The 25,416-nt window shown below is 40.7% G+C and overlaps 1 protein-coding gene across 10 annotated transcripts in view; it reads right to left on the minus strand.

Annotated features, from left to right (window-relative positions):
- Window positions 1-25,416, minus strand: part of syne2a (spectrin repeat containing, nuclear envelope 2a) — a 90,296-nt gene that overhangs the window by 16,400 nt on the left and 48,480 nt on the right. For 7 of the 10 annotated variants that reach the window (XM_079645486.1, XM_079645483.1, XM_079645491.1 and 4 more), the window contains 26 exons: window positions 25,280-25,366; window positions 24,806-24,937; window positions 24,353-24,544; window positions 23,824-23,916; window positions 23,466-23,651; window positions 23,066-23,236; window positions 22,784-22,915; window positions 21,847-22,046; window positions 20,342-20,474; window positions 19,136-19,318; window positions 18,352-18,501; window positions 17,448-17,624; window positions 16,753-16,908; window positions 16,507-16,662; window positions 15,168-15,332; window positions 14,698-14,831; window positions 13,748-13,937; window positions 11,878-12,060; window positions 11,621-11,734; window positions 10,846-11,000; window positions 10,446-10,593; window positions 10,000-10,094; window positions 7,568-7,799; window positions 6,835-7,008; window positions 3,503-3,607; window positions 2,254-2,409 (listed from right to left, as the gene is read on the minus strand). In XM_079645486.1, the coding sequence (XP_079501612.1) occupies window positions 2,254-2,409; window positions 3,503-3,607; window positions 6,835-7,008; window positions 7,568-7,799; window positions 10,000-10,094; window positions 10,446-10,593; window positions 10,846-11,000; window positions 11,621-11,734; window positions 11,878-12,060; window positions 13,748-13,937; window positions 14,698-14,831; window positions 15,168-15,332; window positions 16,507-16,662; window positions 16,753-16,908; window positions 17,448-17,624; window positions 18,352-18,501; window positions 19,136-19,318; window positions 20,342-20,474; window positions 21,847-22,046; window positions 22,784-22,915; window positions 23,066-23,236; window positions 23,466-23,651; window positions 23,824-23,916; window positions 24,353-24,544; window positions 24,806-24,937; window positions 25,280-25,366 (3,999 nt within the window). The remainder of the gene's footprint in view (window positions 1-2,253; window positions 2,410-3,502; window positions 3,608-6,834; window positions 7,009-7,567; window positions 7,800-9,999; window positions 10,095-10,445; window positions 10,594-10,845; window positions 11,001-11,620; window positions 11,735-11,877; window positions 12,061-13,747; window positions 13,938-14,697; window positions 14,832-15,167; window positions 15,333-16,506; window positions 16,663-16,752; window positions 16,909-17,447; window positions 17,625-18,351; window positions 18,502-19,135; window positions 19,319-20,341; window positions 20,475-21,846; window positions 22,047-22,783; window positions 22,916-23,065; window positions 23,237-23,465; window positions 23,652-23,823; window positions 23,917-24,352; window positions 24,545-24,805; window positions 24,938-25,279; window positions 25,367-25,416) is intronic. The other 3 variants (XM_079645487.1, XM_079645488.1, XM_079645489.1) reach the window with 3 other exon arrangements.

A 25,416-nucleotide genomic window follows, 5' to 3' on the forward strand; every position in this document is an offset into this window, starting at 1 on the left:
ACAAGGTGACTGTTTTTCAGGGAGAAACCAAACCAGGTGTTATGATGTGTTGTCAACATCATTGCCAGATTGACTTGCTGGGTGAAACTGCACCCAAATAGGTCTTAACTGTCTGACCGGCACGAACAAAAGCCTCAAAGCAGCGGTTCCTTTAATATTGACTAATATCAATGCAGTCTGAAACACTGATCTACATAACGTGGTAAATGAGAGCAGAGAAACAGATGACATGTCCCAGTGGATGTAAAAACAGCCAAATTAACTGAATATGAAGTGTTTTCATTTATTACCGGTGCCATTTAATCTCCATCTGAGTCAATACAACTGCATTGAAAGGAATCCCCAAGGGGCTCTGGCTGTTAGACAAAATTAACAAGGTCCATTTTCCTAATGATAGCTTAACGCCATGAAAACACCCCGTTACGTCTCTGAGGAGGGGGCTGATGATCTTTTCGAGGTTAAAGGACTTAGCGAGCCCTCGGGGCACGTTGGAAACCGGCTATATTTGACTATTTTCTGGCATTTATTGGATTTGAATGAGCCCTGTGAGCACTAACACTGCTGGGCCCTCTTGGACTCTGGTGCATTTAGGGTGCATTGTGAACTGCTGTCACCCGGAGAGGACTTTGTGCTCCCCCTGGAACAATAGAGCCCGTCCCCTGAATCCCCTTTAGCGCAGCCCGGCCATCTGCTCAGCGGACCCATTCCTCTGGCTCCCCCACCTGCAACCTGTTAGCTGTGCAGAGGACTCCATGGCTCAGATTCCCCCCGGCCATTTCAGGAGTTAAAAGGGATTCACAACAACCAACTGAAATAAGTCTGTGCTTGCTTTAAATAACCTACTTTCACTATTCAGCAACAGATTGTAATTATGCATTAAGATAAGATGGAACTTTATTTATCCCCTGGGGGAAATGTAGGTGTTTATAGCGGCAACAGGATCAGAGTTAAAAACAGGATCACACAAGGTACAAATAAAGACAAAATAGAGTGGAAATGTAAAATGATGATACAAAATGTTTTTAAACTAAAATGAAACAAGATGTCACAGTAAAACGTTGAGCATTTGAATTAACATGTTATTATGTTATTACTTAAGTGTGCAGATGTGAGTGCAGGTTAAAGTCAAAACAATGCAGGTGTGTACAGTCCTGGTTACTATTAAAGTATGTTATGTGACAAATATGATCCAGCTTATTTATAGCATGCATGTAGGCTTTTATATTTGAAACTCAACACTCAAACAATTGTTTTGTAACACACATAGGAAGGACGAGCAGCTTCCAGACTTGCACAGATAAAGAAGAGACTATTAGATACAGAACCAACATCAACAGCAACCTGCTGCTGCTGCTGTGGCTGCATCTGTGAGTCCCAGAAACTCCTGCCAACTGGAGCAGGTGGTGTATCTGGGGACCCAATTAGCACGACCCTATAACCCAAATAACAGACCAAAGAATCTGAAGCATGTCACAACCGTTGGTTTCTAAAGAACAAAAGTCTGTTGTGTTAAAGCCAAAAGATTAAACTGCAGGAATTTGAGCCTGTGAATATACTGTAGAGCTACTTTCAGCAATAATGCAGTTACAGAATGAACAGCCCGTTCTGCTTGAGAGTTAGTGTGATTGTTCTGTAAGCACACTGAATCCAAAGCAGGAGCTAATTACATCCTGAAACCCGGTCAACTATTTCAAAGCTATGAAGCAACTCAATCCAGATCCTTTACACAGCATGCATCGAACCCAATAGAGAAGAACAAGTTGTGTCACTTTTGCAGAATAAATGTTAAAAGAACAAACTAATTCGGCCCATATGTAGGCAAGTTGTTACACGATAACAAGATGTGGTAATGTTCCGTCCATGAACCGCCACATGTTGCTCTTTTGTCAAACAAATGAGTGTGTGTGTGTGTGTGTGTGTGTGTGTGTGTGTGTGTGTGTGTGTGTGTGTGTGTGTGTGTGTGTGTGTGTGTGTGTGTGTGTGTGTGTGTGTGTGTGTGTGTGTGTGTGTGTGTGTGTGTGTGTGTGTGTGTGTGTGTGTGTGTGTGTGTGTGTTTCCGTGTGTGTGTTCAGCCCCAGTGGTGCAGAGGCTTTGTGCTGCTGGTCAGCGCCAAGACACTGCTGGAAGCAACTTTCCCTCCCTCGCTTCTTCACTTCCCCTCAGTCCATCCTCACCACCTGCACCCTCTCACTTTCTCTACTTCCTCTTATGGCCTCTCTCTGTCTCTCTATTTCTGTTTTGGCCAGTTCTCACCTTGGTACACAGCTCTTCCCATTGGACGTGGAGTTGTTCCAGCTGCTGCTCCAGCAGAGCAGAGTCGCCGGCCGCGACGTACTGGGTCAGGTCCGTCTTCATGGTGGCCACTTCTCTAAATCCACCGGTCAAACGCTGCAGAGAGAAGTCTGTTTCCTGCATAACACACACACACACACACTTCAACTTCCCTGCACTGCGACAGGCGGTCCGACAGCCATGCACATGCTGCACACACACTTCTATACCTCTTTCTCGCTCTGACCGTCCAGATTAAAGGGCTGTGGACGGGACAGGGGGAGGGGAGAAGGGGTAAAAGGGGGAGGGGAGTGAAAGCATGGGGGCATTAAATAAGGGAAAGGGGGGTAAACTCAGAGGCACCGTGGTGGGATGGGGGGGGAAGCTACTGATGGAGTAGCTTAGGCCAGTTTGCAGCTGATGTATGTATGGAGGCAAACTTGATTCCATACACACTGATCAATGACTGCCAGTAGAATAGCTCCAACAATAAAGACAAACCATTATTTTAAAATGGTTTGTATTTCTTTATGAAACCATGACAAGTTGATTATTACATCAGGATACACAATGAATACTTGTCAGACACCCTAAGTGCCTGTCTTACGAAATCAAGTGTGGGAACGGAGAATGAATTTAGGCATTAGATGACACATGGGTTTCTGCTCTGTTACAACCAAGAGTTTTCAGACAAAAGGAAGAACTGGGAGAACTCCACTTCGAGCGATTGAATTACTAACAGAGCACTTATATACTAATAAAGGACTGGCTTCTCTAATGCCAGTTGAGTAGCACTTGAAATGTTTGGCTCTATGAAACCTGATGTACTTATATGATTCTGTTTTCTTCAAGGCTGTGTCTTCCTGGTCGAATGCACTTATTGTAAGTTGCTTTGGATAACATGTAATGTAACTATGGCAGTTTTGTGCAGACAACTTGTTCTCCAGCAGTTGGTAAAGATCAATACAGTCAAAACACTATTTATTATTTGACCTTATTTTTGGATAATGCTAGTGCTCAACCATTCAACTTACAAGCTTCAATTTTGCTAAGAGAACTCGAGCCACAAACCTCCATATCAGGGACAACCTGTAGTGTTGATGTTCTTATTCAGAGCCCGGTTGATAAAGGTCTTTAAACGTGGCTTTGAAAAGACTTCCTGGTGGGGTGACTTCTTTTATAAGAAGAACCAGAGTTCAGGGTTCACACAGACTAGTTGTTTAGTGTTTACCTGAATGTGTGTCTCGTCGTCAGCCAGCGGCGGTTTCAGCGTGGTGTTCAGATCATCCAGTTCAGACGTGATGCTCGTTAGCCTCTCCTGACACTGAGACCACTTCTAAATAAACAGCAGAACAAAGAGTGTATATGTAAGATACAGGTGTTATAAATATATGACAAGTTACGATTTGTAACCTGTATGGTTTGACCAGAAAGCTCTGGAATTAAGTTGTTGTGAAAACCTATACAGGGGACATTTTGAAAACCACCTTGAAACATGAATCACTGCAGAGTTCATCTGCTTCTCTACATGGCATATTATAAATACATACTACATGTATGGCTTTGAATCTGTTACCTTTGCGTTAAAGTGATGTGAAACAATAAGGTGTACATAGTGCAAAAGGCAGAATTGTAAATATATATATTGTACAATTGCAAATCTAAATCAAATATGGGACAGAAAACAGTCATGTATTGTACAGAGCCATGGTCAGCTGGAACTCTTTACTGGTCCACATCATTCAGGAACATTCTCAAGTACATTTCAAAAGGTTGCTAAAAAATTATTTATTTATTATAAAGTAAATTTGAACTGTGCCTGTTGCTATGTATGCATATGTTACTATGTACACTTATTTGTATTTACTTTTGTTTGGCCTTAGGATGGCGATAATTCCCAGATAAGCCCAAGACATCTTCATAGGTGTTGAACAGGTTTAGTTTAGGTATCATAAATTGTTCGTTGGAAGCAATGTGTACTTCACAATTTGACCAATACTGTGCCCTGCTAGAAATCTAGTGATGAGTTGGGTTGAATAATGATCAAAAAAAAAAAAGATTCTGTTTTCTTCAAGGTTGTATCTTCCTGGTCGAATGCGCTTATTGTAAGTCGATTTGGATAAAAGCGTCAGCTAAATGCAATGTAATGTAATAATGTAATAATTGGATGACCATTTTAGTTTTCACTTCATACAGCACTGTAAATTGCATGAAATTATACATTTTTAATTTTGTCGATGTATGTTTTGTGTGTGCGAGGACCCCAGGAAGAATAGCCAATGCTCATGCTAGTGCTAATGGGGATCCTAATAAAGACATAAAGAAGTACAATGCCTTCTCTGTTCTGTAAAATACATATTTCCACAAACAAAAATCCTTCTGATGCTGAAAGAATGCTTTGTGAAACTTAAGCATTCACGTCAAAAGTTCAGAGGACCGGTACTCCTTAACCGAACTGTTTAAGTGACAGAAGTCCAAAGTATGGTCACAAACTCCAAGTGGTAAATCCACAGCACCTTTCTCACCCTAAAAACCGTTATCCATTTGAGTATTTTACGTGTAATAATGTCTGAAGACGAGGTCAATCTGTTGCTCTGCAGTTATACTTGCACTGATGCATCAAAGCTACTCTCTGTGATCTTTGACTTGTTGCTCAGAGGGATTTCCTTTCCCCCGGCAGGATCCTGTTGAGCTTTCCTTTCCCCGGACACCAAAACAATCTGACACTGTAATCAACACAGCTCAGTGATCAGTCACATCGGAGGCGAAAAGGCCATAACTTAAGACATTTAGCAATCAGTATTTGTTCAATACGTCTGCCTGCCTACTTAGCATATATGACTTCATTTGAATAATTTTGTATTGGATTGTGTATGAGAAGACTGTACAGTGATGGGAGGAAAGGGACCAACAGTGATGGGAGGAAAGGGACCGACAGTGATGGGAGGAAAGGGACCGACAGTGATGTGGATCATGGACAGATTTGAGCTTGTCTTTGATCCCTCTTAGCATGAGGTCGGTGCCAGCGCAACACACCAGGTTGCGTGTGGTTGTGTGTGTGTGTGTGGTTGTGTGTGTGTGTGTGTGTGTGTGTGTGTGTGTGTGTGTAGGATCAGATCCTGGATATGGGTCATGTACTGTAAAGCTGACATTCCCTTGTTAATACTGTAACACATGCGCTTCTTCTGGATTTCTGCAGTCCAAAGCTGCACAAAACACAACCATTTGAGTTTTGATTCTGCTTCCTGTCAAAGACCACTAGCTGGATCTCACCGCATCTACAGCAAATGAGTGTTCATATTTATATTTCCTTTTTATGATTTGCCAGTGAGTTAACTTAGAATAGGTAGTTTATTCTATCGACATTTTAAGAAATAAATTGCCCTGAGCCTGTTTTTCAGGCCTCAGGCTCGAAAATGACATTTCCAGAGCAAATGACCATATCTTCACTTCTAAAAGGGGTACATTAATAATCTTTTTTCTCAAAGCAATGATACATCTGTGAGTTGGAGGTAGAAAAGTCAGAATCAATAAAGATCTTTTTTTATTTTAAAGTAAATTCAGATTGAACATAGTAAAAAAAATTAAATTATAGTTTCCCTCCAAAATAAAACCCATGACTTATAGTGAAAACCGCCCTTGAATGATGGGATCGGAGACTAAAAGCTTTAGGAATCCAAACTATAACATATAAGAAGTACCCTGTATCAAGATTGATGCAAAACAAGTGACATTTCACCTTTTTAGAGAGATTTAGCAAAAAGAAAACACCTCTGGGTTCATTTGGGTGCATTTTCCATATCTCTGGCCCCCTTGTTCGATTTTGATGATTGACACCTCTTTCTAACCGTTAGAGCCAATAGAATCAAGGGGAAGTTCCTAAATCCACCTAAACATTACCTATTGGTGAATGAGTGATGCGCAGCCAGAATGCCCCGGAACCGGAAATAGTCTCGTAGCAGCTTTATATGAAAACCCCGTTATTGACATAAATGTTACGATGGATTATCAGTAATCATTTCAAAGTGACACAGACACATTGGATTAACCTTCAGCAGCGTTTTTATGCGTTGACTGAACAGTTTGTATCCTATTATTTTATAATTTAGTTAAATTCATAGAAAGGTATATTAGTGGGATAAGTGTTTAATTTTTGCATTTTTTTTCGAAAAGCTTAATATTTTAGATAATCTTTGGGTGCTTATTTAGTTGTCTATAAAATTTCTAAAATATGACATTAAAATGTTCTTACAAATGTGCAATGATAAAATAATAGATTTAAATGCTAAATATGAAGATAAATAATAAAAAATAAAACATGAAAATTCAATATAATTCATCTGTTTGCAACTTACATATATCAATATTCCAATTACTTGTATATAGACTATTCTGCTGCACTATTTCTACTATATTCTATTTTATTGTATTTACTTGCACTATTATCTATGTTATTGTGTTGCACCTAAGAGGTCCATTGTCATGCCTACACTGTAGCTATGCACACATGACAATAAAAGCCTCGAATCTTGAATCTAAAAGAGTGTTGATATTAAATGTTACCTGGAGCGTTGTGCGGACCAGGCCCCCCCTGCTCTCCAGCAGAGTGCCGGTTCGATCCCAGGCGTCCTGCAGGGCCTGACACTCACTCTCTGTCGTGGTTTCACACAAACGTCTGCCAGCCTCAAGCGTCCGGGAGCACACGGTGGAGTGCAGAGCCAGAGCGTCTTCAACACACTTGGAAAGATGTGGGGAGAGACACTGTTTATTCTTCAGCAAGGAAAATATGATATTTCTGATCAAAAATCTTGTTATTGCGTTTCAACAATGCATAAGTAATGTTTGTCATTTAGAAGTGGAAAGCTAAATATATGCATACAAATGAGACAATGGTCTGAACTGACTGTATGTACAAAGAGAAAAAATAATTACAAAGAACACCCGTTGTTGTTAAATACCAACCAACTATGTGCAATATGCCTTTTATATACACCTGGCTGCTAAATCCTCAGAACTGTTACAGGATGTGTATTTTGTAAACTGTAAAAAATAATGTATTATCATTTTTGTATCTTTAATACTTTGTTATGCATGCTTCGTAGGTAACATTTCTTCTTTGGCCCTTTTCTGCTGTAACAATGTGAATGTCCCCTCTGTGGGACTAATAAAGGTATTCTGATTCTGACAAACAAATAATAACAAAATATAATATTTGACACAGATTTTGACTATTTTATATGTTTTGTTCATAAACACTTACTACACTCGTCTCTTACTGGTATCCATTCATGCTAACCTGGTAATCGTCGGCGCAGCTCCGTAGCTGCTGCAGCGAACACACAGCGGGTCCAGCAGGGGGCAGTAACGGGCCAACGTCTCTCAGAAGCTTCCACAAAAGTTTGGAGCCACGACGGTAAACTCTCCACTCGCCCAGTTGTTCTTTTATAAAGGACCTGCGCTCTCCAGCCTTAGCCACGGACTGTAGCCAGCTCTGCCTCACACAGGTCACCTGAGCCATGAGTTGAGATCTGTGAAGAGACAATACTAGAGATAACACTGTTGTATTCAGGAGACATCTGTTAGCATAGGTGCTCCATTCAATATGGAACCATTCACGGGAGGCGTGTGGCGCAGTTGGTTGTGCGTTGGTGTTCGGATCAAGGGTTCAAACCCCACTGCAGTTAGCATGTCGTTGTGTCCCTGGGCAAGACACTTCACCCCAAATTGCTCCGATGGTGATTGTCCACAGTATTTAGTATGTAAGTAAAAGCGTCTAACAACTAACATGTCATAATAATAATTGGAATAATTAGGTTAAAGGTTCATTGTAGAGGATTTGATCACCTCAAACTAAGAATCAATGTGTTTTCATTAGCTTTAAATAAGCCCTTTCCACACCGTCATGATTCTACAGTAGCTCACAGAGGACAAATCAAATACTGGCTCTAAAGGACCTGACATTATATAACCGTAGTTCAAGGTTCTTTATTGTCAAACTAACATAGCTACAGAGTAATTATGTCGTTGAAAATCTTAGGTCACAGGCTTCTCCAACAATGCAACACAATAATACAGATAAGCAGACAATATTAAAGTATATTATATTAAAAGTAATACAAAAGAAAAAAAGTGGAAAAGTGCAATACGAGTCTATATACAAGTTATTGGAATGATATATTAAATAATAGATAGATAATTAGTGAGTAGTAGATGAATGTTATGAAATTGTTTCAGCAGTTGTTTAACAGTCTTATTGCCTGCGGGATGAAGCCGTCTCTGTGTCTGGTGGTATTAGTTCTCCGCCACTATTAGGATTGAGATGTGGAGACATAGACGTTGGCCATAAAACCTAGCCCTTGTTCGAACTAAATCCCACATACTGCTTCTTTGATACAGAGCCCTTGCGTTCGTCACAGTCCCTTCACAGGCGATTGCAGATCAACACGAAATCAGCAGAATTGTAAGACTTACAGCCTAAAGTAGCATTCCCAGCAGGGGACAGAGAAAAAACATTCTTTTGAAAAAAAAGATTTAAGAGTTTTCTACGCTTTTCCAAAGACTGTAAAAAAGGATTTAAGGATGCTTCGGGGAAAGAGATATCCAAGTGTTCCCGGGAGGAAACACCTGCATGATGTTCAGCCTCAGCAGCGTGTGTGTGTGATTCTTGAAAGCAAAGAAAGGAATGAAACCAGAAAACTTCAAATCGAATTACGTTTCTATGTGACAGGATCTGTGAAGAATACAAGACTACATTTCAACACGTCCTCAGGACTCAGATTACTGCCAAGTTCTAAGCAGTAAAACATTTCATCAACCCACAAAAGCAGTTAGGCCTGACATTTTTCACATGGCTTGCTTGGATGTCAGTTTAAGCTCCCCTGTATTACAATCTTAAACCCTTATGGTCACATGCTTGTTATCGCCCTATTGATTGGTTGTTGTACTTCAAACGTGTGGCTCTTATCTAAATTCAGAGTAAGATAAACCTTGAACCCTTGATGACAAAAAGAGGGAGTGAAGGAGGAAGAAATCAGAACTGACAATTAAAAGCTACAGGGATGCTATTTTGGTGCCAAAATGGAGTAAAAAAAACCTACTGTTCTTATGAACCAGACCAACTAACCACACTGAGGAGTTTGCTGAACTAAGCGCAGTCCTGAAGCTGAGGAATGCTGTGATCATTTGTGAAACGTCTAAACCTCATTATAGTCCTTAAAGGTGGGGTAGGTAAGTTTGAGAAACCGGGTCGAGATAAACTTTTTGTTATATTCCATGGAATGCTCTTAACATCCTGATAGCAATGAATATCTGAAGTGCTTTGACAATAAATACATTTTAAAAAATATCACCAATGGAAGCCGTGGCGCTGTAAAAAGCACGACCAATCATCTGAGCCGGCCCGGCTAAAATAACTGGATGGCCTACCTGCCTGTCAGCCTTCCATCTGTGCACAAACTTATCTCGTGCCCTCATTGGTCATGTGCGCGTTGTGTGTGTTGGAGGAGGGGCTCTGTAAGGAAGTGGAAGATTTGTTCCGGATGTGTATTTTCAAATTCTAGCGCACTCGAGCTGGTTTCTCCAAAATGACCTACCCCACCTTTAAAAGAGGCACTGGTGAAGTTATGGAGAGGAGGAAGATTACTCTCATTAAGCCTGGTTAGGTTTACCAGATATTGTTTTGTATTACAACTGCCTTTTCAAATCTTCAAAGACTGTTCCTTTATATACCTTTTCTGTCCTGTTTCTTTTTCCATGGACTCGACAGCATCACAGAGGAGAGCCTGCAGCAGCTGGTGTCCAATCGTTGTTTCTGCTTCAAGCGTCTGTGGGAAAGAGACAACAGGTGTAAAGTGAATTTGACTATTTAATTTACTAAGACAGACAATAAAACAAAAGCTGAAGACATTTACATTATTTTAGAGTCATTAAGACAAACGTTATGCCTCAGAATAAGATTCACTATTTAGAAGAAATGCGACTCAAGCTTTCTAATGTTCTGCCAAACTCACAGTAACATATTAGACAAAGGTTTGGGCTTCTATAGTCAGCGTACTGAGTTTTGGCTGAATGTTTGACCTAAAACAAGAAAGAAATGAGTCCCAGTTGGTCTGATACTATTCTAATTATTATCTCTGAATGAAAGAAATGTAGAGAATCTGAAAAGGGAATTGTACCTGATGAACAGTGAGCATTTCTTGGAGGCTGGAGAAACGTTGGGTTTCTTTCGACAGTGATTCATCCTCAAGCTTTTTCTTGAGGGACGTCAGGTTCTTACACTTCTCCTGAAAGCTCTGGGAACGCTGACACACGGCCTGCAGCTCACTAGGGGGGGAAAGGTACAAATGAAAGGACAAATGGACCGGAAGCTCCTTTTTGAAATGGACACATTCAGTGTTCAGTAACATCTTGTTAAACTACAGATGATTTTTCAAATGCCAGCACGAGGCCAGAATCACTTAAATCACTTCAAGGGCTCCTACAAAGACATTTTTTTTTGTCTTTGAAAAAACACGCATTAATATCAACACCTAATGCATTTTCTTCAGTGCACCATTTGGAGCTGAATGTCCTCACCTGTTCCTGTGCGATGCGTGAGTCATGCTTTCAGCCCAGAGCCTGCTGAGCGTGTGCACTCTCTGCCTCTCCTGGTCGCTGAGGCTCAGGTAAACACTCATCTCCCTGATGTCAACCAGTAATGGAAACACATCTCTGAGCTCCAGGAGAACCTGCTGCACATCCGAGAAATACAAATAACAAAAGAACACAAAATCAATTCTCTGCGGGCACCCTCCAAACAAAATGAGAGAACGGCACACTAAGTGAAAATGTGAAATCGATGGATCTTTTTACTCCTACTAATCTTTTATGTTTAGGAACTACAGCTCCCAGAATGTGTTTTTTGGGGAATGTAAACAGTTGGTACAATTTGACCATAGAGTCAATTAGTTATCTGTGGGCTAACACTTGAGCCGCATTTCTATAACCCTAACTGTTTGGCACTAATGAAATCACGCCATATTAACTGTTTGCTAAGTAACCATACAAACCACTACATTACTTTAATTTGAAAGAAAACTTAAATCTCTTTTTCTATGATATCTAAATGGATTTGTAGGCATTGGAAGCTCATCAGAGATAAAGACACTGTATGCTTGCTAAGTTACGCTGAATCTACATATATGTTTACCATGTCTGTATGTTAAGATTTGAATTAGGTATGATGTATAATGTAGATGAGGCTTACCACTCGTTGGTGTTTAAAAAACATCTGCTTTAGAGTTGAGGTTTTTAATGAATTTATGTACGTGAGAAAGACAAATAATGGAAAACAATAGGGATTGTGACCGACCTTCACAGAATCCGGGTCTTTAAAGCTTGTCTTGAGTTTCTGTTGTGTGTTCTGTGTCTGCTTCTCAATGGCCTCCAGGCGATTACGAAAAAGTTCCCTTTGGTCCAAATCATCCTGCACACAAGAGAGAGGTGTGATATTGGTAATATTAAACTCATGTGTCTGTTTGAACATCAACAGTTGGACATTTGGTGATTTTAATGTCAAGATTATAGATAGTTTTTAATATGATATGATATTTATGCGGTCTTCCTCACCTGAAGACTTTTCTTCTTTCCTGACATTGCCTGGCTCAGCAGCACGACGTCACGTGACAACAGTCTGGTCTCTGATTGGATCAAATGTGCGGCCAGAGGCTCCAGACGTCCAATCAGAGGCTTGGAAGCAGCAAGCACATCTCCCACACTGCTTTGCAAATCCTCAGCAGCATCTCGCAACTTCTGATGTTAGAGTGAGAAAGAAACGACCTGTTCGATGAAGGATCTATAAGATGAGCTTTGCTTTTTAAACCATATGTTTATTTACTGTGCTCAAAATGTTCTTCCTGCCATCATCTCTCCAAATATGTTTATCAATGAATCTTTAAAAAAAAACATCGTCGAGCTTTTTATCCTCTTGAAAAATCTGATTAAATCGAATTTTCCTCAAATGGTTCAAATGCTTCACCTTGAGAGTAATTTTGAAGTGGGGTAGAAAATGGAAAATGACATGAATGGAAACTCTGAAGCTTGTATTATTTTTGGGAAAATGTACAAAACAACATGTAATGCAGTAGGTGGACAATACAGGTCAAAGTGCATCGTGTTTGTTTCTTTCTATGAGTGGGAGAAAAACATGAAATGACAATGTGAAGGTCGATCAGAGTTCATATCTGTATACAAAAAAGTAATTTAATAAATAATTATAATAATAATCAAATCATTTTTTTGCTCTATATGACTGAAATTAGTTGTAATTCAACTACTTAAAATCTTAAAGGTCCCATGTCATGCTTTTCAGGTTATCACCCGTCCCCTTGTGTGTTATGAAGGTTTTTCTGCATGTAAACGGTCTGCAGAGTCACAAACCCTCAAAGTACACTCTGTAGGGAGTAAAACTCTAACACAGAAAATACCTGTCTATGCTGCCCCAGAACGCCTCGTTGGACATTTCTCTTTTTCCATTGTTTACGTCTTGGGTATAGTGACGTATTACGGGAATAGTGACATAACGTAACGTAAAGGCTCCAAATGGACCAATCTGCGGAGCCGTTACGTTACGTCCGCGGAGCTGTTACGTTTGGACCAATCTGCTGACTTCCTCTCTCTCTCTCTCTCTCTCTCTCTCTCTCTCTCTCTCTCTCTCTCTCTCTCTCTCTCTCTCTCTCTCTCTCTCTCTCTCTCTCTCTCTCTCTCTCTCTCTCTCTCTCTCTCTCTCTCTCTCTCACACACACACACACACATACACACACACACACACACACACACACACACGGCAGACGTTGCGAGGCTCGCTGCTGCGTACACAAACTCCCAGCCAGGCTGCGGGCGTGTGTGTTTGTTTCGGGCTGGGTTTCGCTGTGTCTCGCTGTCTCGCAGACGGCCACTGGTCTCACAGGGAGGAGGGGGGGGCAGGAGCTCCAACAAGCCGTTTAGGACAGAGAGTGAATACACATACTATACAGAGATGCTGTATGAGAAACCAATGTAAGTTTGGAAAATTGCATAATATACATTTATTTTAGTAGACCTCAACAATGGAATTATGATCAGTAGAAATGGCCATGACGTGGGACCTTTAAATATGTGTGAGTCCTAAATAAACAAGTAAGTGTTGCTAACATGGAAGTGCACATCCTACTAACACTTTGATCATCTTCATTTTGTTGTGAAAGAAACTGTGTTGCTCTTACTGTTGAATGAACTGGCTGTGAATAAGAAAATATGAAGGACAGACCATTTATTTCTATTTATTAAATGATTTTGAGAAAGGGGCCGGTCATATCAGATAATGTTCTTCTCCCTGCTCCTTGTCGGGTATGGTGTGGTTATAGAGACATGTCTTGTAAATAATGATTATACATTAAGTTGTGCATACCACGAACGTAACAAATAAAACTGAAATGAAATATTGCAGCTTTAAACTCACCTCCAGTGACTGAAGCGTTGTCTGAGTGTCCTGCTGAGGTGGAGATCTCCTTACCTCCTCCCACTGAAGCTGCAGTGTTTGCCGCTGAGAGGAGCAGCGATCAGAGAGGAGAGTGAACTCCTGCCAGAGGGAGAGAGTCTCTGCAGTCTTCATGTGTTCATCCTCCAACTCCTGCACCACGGCGCTCCACCTGAACACAACACACCAGGGGCCTCATGTATGTTGCTTACGTACTAGAAATCCGAAAAATAGGTCCATACATTTTCCGCCACTTTCCGATTCACCAAACATTGAGTACCGGTGAGGAAAGTGCGTACGGCCTTTCCTACGCCGGTTTCCCTTTATAAATCACAACCGACTCGAAATGCGGTGCAGCTTTTGCGGGCTTCACGTAACGCCCATGTTTGCCTATAAATAGTCAAAGAAACGGTGTCGCAGTTTCTCGTCTCTCCCGTTTTTGTGCTATAAATCGCAAACATTGCGTAGAAACTGCCGTCCGCCATTTTTTGAGCGTATATCCCTTTATAAATGAGGCCCCTGAACTCTATCATGCTGAGTTGAACACAATACACCAGAACTCCAGAACTCTAAGATGTTTATTTGCATACAATAAGGCTATACGTGTCTGATTGGCTGCTGATACATGGTTTTATTGACATTAGCAAAAAAGCTCAATATGAGGACATGCTAGCAGCTTGAGTCCCTCTGACTGCTCGTAACATAGATCACATTTGAAGGCACTTATAATATAGTTAATAGATATTATGCATACATGAAAACATATTTATATTTTCTACAGCCCTCTTTTCAGCAATGTGACGATGCATTATCATTTTGCCTATTATTACAAAGAATATTATCTGAATCGACAAAGCAAGAGATTTTCCAACTTTATTCGTCTTTAAGTTTGATACACAGATATCTGTTTTTCTTATTTTCAAGCCACTGACCGTTTTTGCTCTCCTCTCATTTGATCATCCAGCGCCTGTGTTGTTCCAGGATGAAGAGTCATCACAAGCATTTGATAGGATTTGTCCACAGTTGCCCAAAGCTCTTCTCCTTTTCCGGCCTTCTCCTGGAGTTGCTGTGAATGAACATTTTTATTTAACAGCTACATTCAGGTACAAAATCGAAGTGACTGGTAGTGTGAGCTTGACGTCCACTTAACTGAACCTGTCAAAGCTCTCAGGAGAGGCTTTTTACTTCGTACAGTTACAACTGGCTGACAATTTTTTTTCCTTCTGCCGATTACTAAATTATAGCTTAAATCCATCAAGCCTTTTAAACTTTGCTTGAAGGCACTGCTGCAACAATTACCAGAATAAACGTCACGATTGTTCCAATAAAATGTGATTTCTTCTGGCAGTTGTAAAGCTTTTATGGGAACATGTGTGACATATGATTGACAGTGCTTCTTCACCTGGAGGAAGTCCACGTGTCCCTCTGCCTGCTTCAGTGAGAAGAGAGGCTGATGCTGCAGAGCACAGCGCCCCCTGGTGGTCTGCAGAGAAACCTCCCTCAGATCGCTCTCAAAGCAACTCCACTGCTCCACACTCTGCTGTACGGCCGGCCGCAGAGCCTCCATCTGCAGAGAAACACAGAGGAAGACAGGATGATGTTTGGCGATTAAGCATCCTTCAGAGCTGAAAACTATATTTTACGTTTTTAAAGACCAGGGTAAAAAAAATAGCACTGTTCTGCCTAAATATAAAAATGTAAGAATATTGGTAAAAAATCATCCTGGTATCCCGGCTAGATCATTGGCTCTGGCTCTTTAACTGATATTCCACAGCTATGGTGGTCAAAATGATAATTTTGCTAAAATCATTGGTTAGTTTTAGGACTCGTCTTCAATAGGAAAGTTAGGTAGGGTTGGTGGTAATTCATTTTAGTAAATCACTTTCTGTTGTTGCATTGATAATTCATTTGAGATAATTTTGCATATTTTCAGATTGTAGCTGTATGTATCGAAAACGTTAATTTCCTATTCAAACTGCATACTACATTGTGTCAATTTTTCCAAACAAACTATGAAACGTGGAAACCAACAAGTTAGTTTCAGCAAGTCTTTTATTTAGTTGATTTATGCTTTTTCCGCCTAATGTTTAATATTATATTTGACTGAAAATGCAGTTTAAATCACTCGGTAAATACATTTAACTGCTTTCTCTTGACAATAAATCTTCAATCTGTGTCACCGTTAGGGTTGCAAAGGGGCGGAACGTTTCCGGAAAGTTTCCATGGGAAGTTAAGCTGGGGAACTTTGGAAATATTCGATGCAAAATTAAACAAAAAACATGACATTTCAACAGATTTTTCTACTTTAGAAGTAGAACAGAACAATTTTTTAATTATTTTATTGAACAATTATTTGTTTCATTGAAGAACGAAAACAGGAATGTTGAGTTAAATATTACTCATCCCCCCCAACCCCACTCATCATGTTAAATGAAAAGAGCCCTTCTCCCTCCAAAAAGTCCCAAAGTGTGATCCAGTCTTCTCGAAATCATCTGTGCATGTGATGGAGGAATGCACAGTGCCTGTAGGGGTGTGGTCTCAATAGCCATGCAGTGAGCAGTGTGCTATGTGCATGTGATATTCAAGTGTACTTGAATGGCATGTGTTTGTTTTAGTCAAGATTATGCTAAAATATACTTTCCCCAACTATATTTAAGTTCCCTATGAAGAGTCAGCCTTCAATTTTCAAAATTCACAGAATTTTGCAACCCTAGTCACCGCCGTAACAGATTGCTTTGTACCTGTTGATTAAGCTCTGCACACGCTTGACGAGCCCTCTCCGTCCGGTCAGAGAAGGAGATATCACACGGGTGATCCTCTCCTTTTTCAACGTGGACTCGTGTAGCTTTCAACTCCTGCAAAGCTGCAGCCACCTCCTTCACTTTGCTCACAGCAGCCTGGAAGTATAACAGGTGCAGTCTGATATCAGAGGACAGTATCAGGACAGACAGTTCAAACACACACCTGCTCACATCCTGGTACTTTACCTCCCACTTCAGCAGAGCCTCACGAGCCAGAGTCAGACTGGTGGGCTGTTTCCACCGATTCAGCGTTTTTTCCTGCTGTTCTACCCAGCCGTGAAGACGCTGCAGACGCTTCTCTCTGTCTGCACAAGTGTGATGCATCTGTTCAGCTTCAACAATCTGAAGAGGGGGGCAAAGCCAAACAGATTGATTCATGTCGAGGAATAAAAGTCATACATAAAAGATTATGTCGCCTCAGAGAGCCAAACAGTAAAAGCTTTTTTGTTGTTGGCCTCAATTGAGTTAAGTTCAAGGTTTGATTCATGGACTCCAGTGGTTTTATAAACCATTAGCCTAATATGTGACGACAGAATAAAGTCGTTTTTTTTAATAACAAAGAACTTTTCATTGGCTTTGTCGCTGGAAAAATACATCTTAGTCCAGATCTGAGCCCCATTTGTTTGAAAGATTAACTCTCCTTCAAAGCATTTCACATAATAGCCGATCAACTGTTCACCAAATGTATAAAACTATGCAGTGTTTCCCACAGAATTTGATTCTATTTGAGGGGGGGGGGGGGGCAGTAAAAATACATGCGAGTTCATGGCTACTGTAACAACGTTCTTGTTGCGTTGTTAAAGAGTGAGACGCACCGGAGCTAAAGAGCAGTATGATCGTTTGATTCCAGTTTCTACTGGTTTGATATCTGAAGGACAGACCTGGCTCTCCAGCTCTCTCTGAAGGAGCAGCCACTGCAGTCTGAGGGCGCCGAGTTTCTCTGCATACATCTTGCGTTCGGAGCGGAGAGCCCGGACGTCCACTCCCAGCACCGGAGGGCCCGACTGGCACAGGAAGTCCAGAAGGAGCTGCCCGTTCAACAAGCCTGCCTTTAACTCCTGAGACAGAACATCACACGGATACAAATCAATACAAACAAGAAGGAAAAACAGGAGGTTGCTAGTTTTCTCTCATTTTGCATTGTGTGAAATATCAGTATGTATCATCCTCCTCTCAAAGCGGTCTTTCATTTAGTGTCCTACCAGAAACATCCTTACATTAAAATAGAATTCATTAATTGAATGTTCTTTGAGTGCTAAGTTTTCATTTTGCCTTTCAAAGTAAATTCATTTGTAACAAGTCATTTCAATATTTTAGGAGTTACGCCCAATCAAATAATTCGTTTTTGTAGAAATCCAGCTTTAATGAATGAATATGGTTGGTCGATTTATTTTGTTGACATAAAGTAACAGCAGAATAGAATTTTAAAAAACAAACCTTTATTAATTCCCAATATATTTCACAAACATATGTTATTTTGAGACGCTAATTGACTGAATGTCAAGCAAATGTATCCAAAAATGGAGATATTATTACCCGACATAAAGTAACTGCAGAATAGAATTTGAAAAACAAAACTTTATTAGTTCCCAATATATTTCACTTTATGGTTGAACAAATCGTTTTTTTGAGACGCTAATTGACCGAATGTCAAGCAAATGTATCCAAAATTGGTAGATTGCAGATTTTCTGTAAAACACTGACGTTGAAGTATCTCTTCAAATGACATGCTCTTGACGAGCTACTCAGAAAAAAGTCAAAGTGGGACAGAGGAGATATTATTACCCGGTAGTGTTGCAGGATTTTTGTGATCTGAGCAGCGTCTTCGGCCTTGGCGACGGTTTCTCTCTCCTGGTGCGTCTGAGCCTGAAGCTTCTTCAGCCGGTCGTCCAGGTCAGAGAGCAGCTCCACCGGCGGCCATGCTGCCAGCAGACGCTAAAACACCCCAGACAGCAGAGAATGTATTACTTAAATACATCAATAGTTGAACATTTTTAATTAGGTAGTTAGTTATACAGCAAAAACGGTTCCATTTCAATCTGTAATCTGTTTTGTGACATCTTGATGTTCAAATCCATCTGTTGTAGATAACATATTTTCTTCCTCTTCCAGGGGGATTTCAAAAGTGTAAGACATTAAATTAAACATCCTACAAGACACATTTGGCAGGACTGGTGCCAAAATGGTTGTGAAATAAAAAATCTGGTTCCATTCACTGGTGATAAATAGCGGGGATTAAGTCCTTCAACTCTTTCTTTAAGTCCTCCCAAAATTCTCTGTCCTCCTTTAACCCCAAAATGATTTAAACAGGCTTCATACTCCCCTTCACTGGAGAGGATTTCTCCATGCCTAATTATTTCTGAAAACCAACAGCACTTCAATGAAAATAGGGCCGGTAAATTTAAGTGAAAAAAAGTCATGTTAAGTTAATAAGACACCCGATGCCCCTGGTATAAAGTCATCATGACCAAGGCCTCGTTTTTTAAAGGAAATTATTCAGCAGTAACTTTGAATCACACAGTGCAACTCTTAGTGTCTCCAAGTTGAAAACTATGTTTGTGTCCTGTACCTGCTGCAGCCGGTCTTGTATCTTGGAGAGGTCAGAGGTCAGCTGGCTCCAGCTTCCCTCTAGCTGTGTGAGCTGGGCCCTCAGCCCGGGGCAGTCGGCCTCCCTCAGGTGGAGCAGCTGATTGGCTCTCCTGGCTGCTGATGCCCTCTGCACCGACACGGCTTCAATCTCCATGGAGAAGTCCTGGGTGTCAGCGAAACAGTGTCAGAAGTCTATCATGTGAGGATGATGCATTTTGGACTGCTGTGTGTGTTTGAATCAGAAACTACGTGCGCATGCTTACGGAGACAGATTTGGGTGGTTGTTTTATTTAAAAAGAGAGTTTATAGTTCAGAATCAGAATACCTTTATTAGTCCCACAGAGGGGACATTTGCAGCGTTACAGCAGGAAAGAGCCACAGACAGCTTAGTGTTGCATATCTTAAATAAGTTATAATATAATAAACAATATGCTAAAAAAAGATAAAAACTAAAAAAATTACATAATTTTCAAAAACAAATCAAATCTACAAATCAAATCCTGTAGCAGTTCTTAGGATTTAGCAGCCCGGTATATATTACAGTTATTAATGATGGCATATGTATATAAAGTATATATTGCACATAGTTTGACGGTACTTAACAGCAGCAAGTTACACAATTTACAAAATACAAGATACACACCTTGTAACAGTAACAAGGGTTTAGCAGCCAGGTATAAATTACAGTTATTAACGGCATATATATTGATTGATTTAGCAGCCAGGTATAAATATCAATGCTATAGACATAACCCCATTTTTAATATTGATTTTTTTGTACCACTTTCCTATGTTTCACCTGCAATTTGGTGCTGTTTAAAGAAAGTAACGTGTTCAAAAGGAACTGAGGTTCTTAGGACTTAAGACTGTTAAACCTGAACTTTTGAAAGAACATCCATAAAATTCATCTGTTTGCAACTTATATATATCAATATTCCAATTACTTGTACATAGACTATTCTGCACAATTTATATTCTATTCTATTTGATTTGATTTACTTGCACTATGTTATCTGTGTTATTGTGTTGCACTGTTGGAGGAGCCTGTGACCTAAGATTTCCATTGTCATAACTACACTGTAGCTATGCACGCAGGACAATAAAAGCCTTGAACCTTGAACTTGGACCTTAAAAGGTTGACCAGGGTTATTCTTTGTTTATCATATCAAATGTAAGGAAGCCTTACCAGGAGCTTGATGAGATTGTTGTGAACACACTCCCGGCTCAGGTCTGAGGTGTCGGCCAGGTTGGACCAGGTCTTCTGGTGTTTGTTGGCACCGAGCAGCCATTCACTGACCGCAGCAAAGTCAGTCTGGAATCTGAGGGGGAGGATGAGAGAAAGACAGCTCAGCCAGTGGGGCAGAACAAGAGGGCTCCTTAACAAAGAGGATGGATTGGCCATGGCTCCAATACTGATTCAAAGGCTGTAGGGGTTGGAAAGTCGAGGATGTTCGCTAGATAATAATAATAATAATAATAATAATAATAATAATTCAACCCCCATGTCTGTTGTTCAGGTGGCACATTTTGTGTGGGAACAAAGTGTGTGTTTCACTCAACTTTCCAAGAAATGTCTCTTTTAATTATCTAAAACCTAATGCAGGAGTAGCCCCAAAACGTTGTCATAAGTCTGTAGATGAGTACACATTTCATTTCATTTCATTTAATTTAATAGGATTGGAATGTTAGCATGTCCCTTCTCAAAACAGGCCTAACTGCTAAAGACTTTGTCTCAAACGCCTCCCATAGACACTTTCTACCGCAGCTTTACCATTTCCTTAAAGGTAGGGTAGGTAAGTTTCAGAAACCGGCTCGAGTGCACTAACATTTGAAAGTACACCGCCAAAAAGAATCCGCCCCTTCCTTCAGACTTCCTTACAGAGCACCTCCTCCGCGAGAGCAGGCTACAGTAACGTTACATATCAGGCAAAGCTAAACACATCTAGGTTAGCAATACTACACAGCCAAAGCAACTCCGATATCGACTCTGGTTTGACTTCTCCTAGTTTCCACTTTCTTTTTGTTCTTAATTTGCTCCGTTACATTTTTTCTTTTGCGACCAGTAGACGATGTTGAACCTAACTCTGCCATGGTGAAAGTGGCCGCCTGTTGCTGGCGAGTCATTGAAGTACTGCTGCAATGCACGCCCAATGACGGCACGCCCAATGACGGCACGCCCAATGAGGGCACGAGATGGAAGGCTGACAGACAGGGCGGCAATCCAGTGATCCAGCACTTCAGATATTCATTGCTATCGGGATGTTAAGAGCATTCCATGGAATATAACAAAAAGTGTATCTCGAGCCGGTTTCTGAAACTTACCTACCCCACCTTTAAGAGAAAGAAAAAAGGAACGAATACAAAAAAGATTATTGAGATTCCAATTCTTACAGGATGTCTCATTTTTGTAGAAATATACTTTAAGGACAATTTCAGTTATTTTCTCATCTTACATACGGTTTCAAGGTCATACATAACGTACACATGTATTCTGTTTTATATTTTGACATGCATAGAAATCAATTTAAGTCTCAGTACATCTCAACATTGCAAAACCCAAAACTAAACAACATTTGTTATTGAGTATCTATAAAATAAAATCACTGACGTGGTTGTTCCAGATCATACAAATATTCTACCGTAGAGATGCCAACAATACGTCTTTTTGAAGCTGGTACTTTTCTGTCTCACCTGGCCCAGCTGTCCTGGATGTCTGTGCAGCGTCTTCTCTCCTGCTCTGTCCGCCTGCAGGCGCTCTGCCATCGCAGCTCCAGAGCGCCTCCTGCCTGACAAACTGAGGCAGCAAACTGTGGCTCGGTCTGCAGCCGCTTCCCCTGATCCAGGATCAGCCCCAACACAGCTCTGCTCTCTTCCAGCTGGACCAGGGTTTGCTATAGAGAGAAGAAAGAAGAGTGCTTAGGTTGAGTTTAGATCAAACGATTCTTTTGAGAAGCCAATTCTGTGCTGACATTTGAAGAAACAGACTGACTGTGATGTTAAGTAGAGAACATTGGGTGTGAGTGGAGCATGAGTCGTGAAAAGAAGACAAAACAAAGAAAAATCACATTGTTATTATTTGTATTCTTTCAAGAAATAAACCCATGCTAAGAGTTTCACACAAAAACTGGTTACTGGCATTTTAGTTAACGTTGAAGCAATGCTTGTGTTTGATGTGATTTTTATTCGAATGGTTAAAGCTTATGTTTCTAGTGATACTATAGTTTAGCTTCTTTTTAATATTTTGTTTAAGTTAAGAGTACCCAAGCTTTCCCAGTAAACTTTAGAAGTATCAGTTGCTCAAAATCAAAAACTCAAAGACTTGTTTAAAGGAGATCTTTTGACAAAAATGCTCAAAATAAACTCATATATAGCTGAAACTGTATCAACACAAAATACTTAATAGCGACAAGTTACATTTTAAGTCAGTTAAACTCTTGTTTTATCCAATTTGGAAAAATGTCCTCCCTTGCCCTCACTCTGCTTCCTTCTCTCACCATTCAATTAAACCATACATGCATTAGTTCTGTCATGTTCTCTACAGGCTGACTCAATAATAAAGAAAAGAGAGAGAGACAATGTGATGAGACAACAAACTAAATGCATCAGTGAGCAGAATGACAGGGCTTACCTGGCAGGCCTCTTGTCTCTGCTGTGCTAACCTCTCGTCGTCTCCCTCTGGTTCCCCACTGCTGATAAAAACGTCGACATCATCCAGCAGCTCGCCCAGTCCGCGACAATTATCCTCCCACCGGGTCCACTCCTGCAGCAGGTCCAACCACAAAGCCACACAATAACTTTAACATTTGATTTGTGAGCACAAACACAAGACACTTTTCCATTGGTTCCAAAAGAAAATGTGCGTTTGTTTATGTATGAACTCATATAGCCTCAGCAGATGTTCACTACAGACCTGGGTCCTCCTTTGAGAGGCCACTTCCTGTTCCAGAGCCTGATGCTGCAAAGCTGTGGCTCTGACTACCAGCTGGACCCGCTCGTCCTCCTGACACCGGAGCGCTCCTGGCTCACGTTGGAAGAGATGCTGCACGAAGGCCAACTGAGACCTGAGGACTCGCAGGAGCTTCTGGATCACCGAGAGAGCAGATTAATGACAGAAGTGAAATAATCGCACAGAATATCTGATACAAAACGAACGAAGAGGTGGGAAAGCAGAGTGGGACTGAGGTCTGAATGTGTGTTTTTAAAAGTCTATAATGAGTTGTTTTACACTGTCTGTCTCTTTGAGAACCATCAAAGGGCCTCTTGGGAAAGTGCCCAAGTTTTTAGAAGTTTCTCAAAGCGCGATGAGGTACCTTGTCTCTGCAGAGGGGCGCTTGAAGTTGGCTGCGGTTGTGAACGTGGCCCCTCTGCCCTCCTGTTATGCATTCTTCACCCAGTTCCAGGAGGCGAGTTATCCCCTGAAGCAAGGAGCGGGAAGCTTGCTGCAGCTTCACTTTTTCCCCCGGACTCTCCCTCAGATGTCGGCCCAACACACACTGCTGAGAGATACAGGAGAAGCATAAGGTTTAAAAGAGAAATACAACTTTTGAAACACAGATGACGCATCAGTCCTACTTTGATATTAGATTGTAATATTCAAAATCCTAAAGTGGCAGCTATGGCCTTTAATGGCTATCCAATTAGGATTTGTGTACATAGGAAGATACATACTTCTAAGCTGGGAGCATCCTGTATGCTGGGGAACATCTCACTTTGTCCCAGTTCAAACTCGTCCAAAATACACAGCTGGTTTGAGGCGGGCTCCTATGGGAAAAAACATACGTTGTGTTGTTGTTGTTGTTGTTGTTGTTGTTGTAAACAGCAGTAGATATTTCCCTTTTGTTAAAGTACCAATATGATAAAATGCATTATTACAAGCAAAAGTCCAATTATATTATATTTTGGTTAGAAAATAAATTATTATTAGTCAGTTTTATATTATTATGAAGGAGGCTAATTTAAGTACTTTCTCTACTGTTGTGTGATTTATAGAAATGCATAATATTTTATTGACTATTTCAAATGTAGTGATACATGGCAGTAGAAATGTGCGACTTAGTTTTTTTTTTCCAGAACCATTTGTATCTGAACAAACCATACAGTAACATGTGTGTGATTAATGGATATTATAACAGGAGGCTGTGAAACATTATGTTTTGGGGGACTATAATGATCGCAGTGTCGGATTTGTATTTCAAACCTGATGCTGGTGTGTGTGTCCCAGATGTTCAATGAGCTGGGGTGAGGAGGTGAGGAGCAGCTGGGCCGTGTGCAGACCGTCCTGAAGGGAGCTCAAACAGCGCAGAGCTTCTGGTTTCTCCTTTAATGGTTTGTTCTCTGACTCCACTTTACCCAACAGCTCAGACAGAGTCGCCAGCTCGGTTGCTACACACTGTGTAGGAAATGAGTCAAAAGCATAGAAAAAGTTAAAAGATAATTATCTGGTTTTACTTTTTTGCAAATCAACATCTGACGAAATAAAAAATGTGGTTTGAACCAAGAATGAGATGAACACAATTCACATCAGTCTGTCCACAGTTTTCAACACAATAGATTTTAAATATTATAGAGCCACCATAATGTGCAGGTATGTTAACCCTATCCCTATCACTGTACTGTATGTGTGTTCTTTGGTACAGTGATAGGCTCTCACCTCCTGCTGTAGCAGCCTCAGCTGAGGGTCTTCTTCAGCAGGAGTCAACAGAAGGTCAGTCAAAGCATCCAGACAGAGGAGGACCCTTCGTGCCGCCTCGTACAACTCCTCACTAACACCTGGAGAGCTCAGCTGGAAAACAACCAAACACACATATCATCAATATCATATTATGTTACCTAAATGATTAGATGGAAAACAAATATGATTAAACAATTCAGACCTTCTAAATATGGTGGTAGTAACAAGTAACATCCTTACAGTATGCCTTTCAATATATCAAGACTAACCTACAAGCATTTCTTTAATATCCATTTTATAAGTGACAAAGATCCTTGTCAGGTTATCATTGATTACTAAAAAAACATTTGGAGTAGTTACAAACATGTATGCTAAGATGTATAATCTGTTAATGTTGTGCTATTCCTACATAGCCAGACCTATCATCTATATCCTGTAAGTCAGTGTACGTACTATTTGTCTCAGCGCGGTGATGGACTCATGTGTCCTGTGGAGAACAGCAGAGGACGATCCTGTTGATATTATCTCCCTCTCTGAGTCCTACACAAAAAAAAAAACAGGAATTAGTAGTGATTGTAGTTCCAGTAACC

The sequence above is a fragment of the Notothenia rossii genome (genome assembly GCF_949606895.1).
Source record: "Notothenia rossii genome assembly, chromosome: 8".
NCBI classification, from domain to species: Eukaryota; Metazoa; Chordata; class Actinopteri; order Perciformes; family Nototheniidae; genus Notothenia; species Notothenia rossii.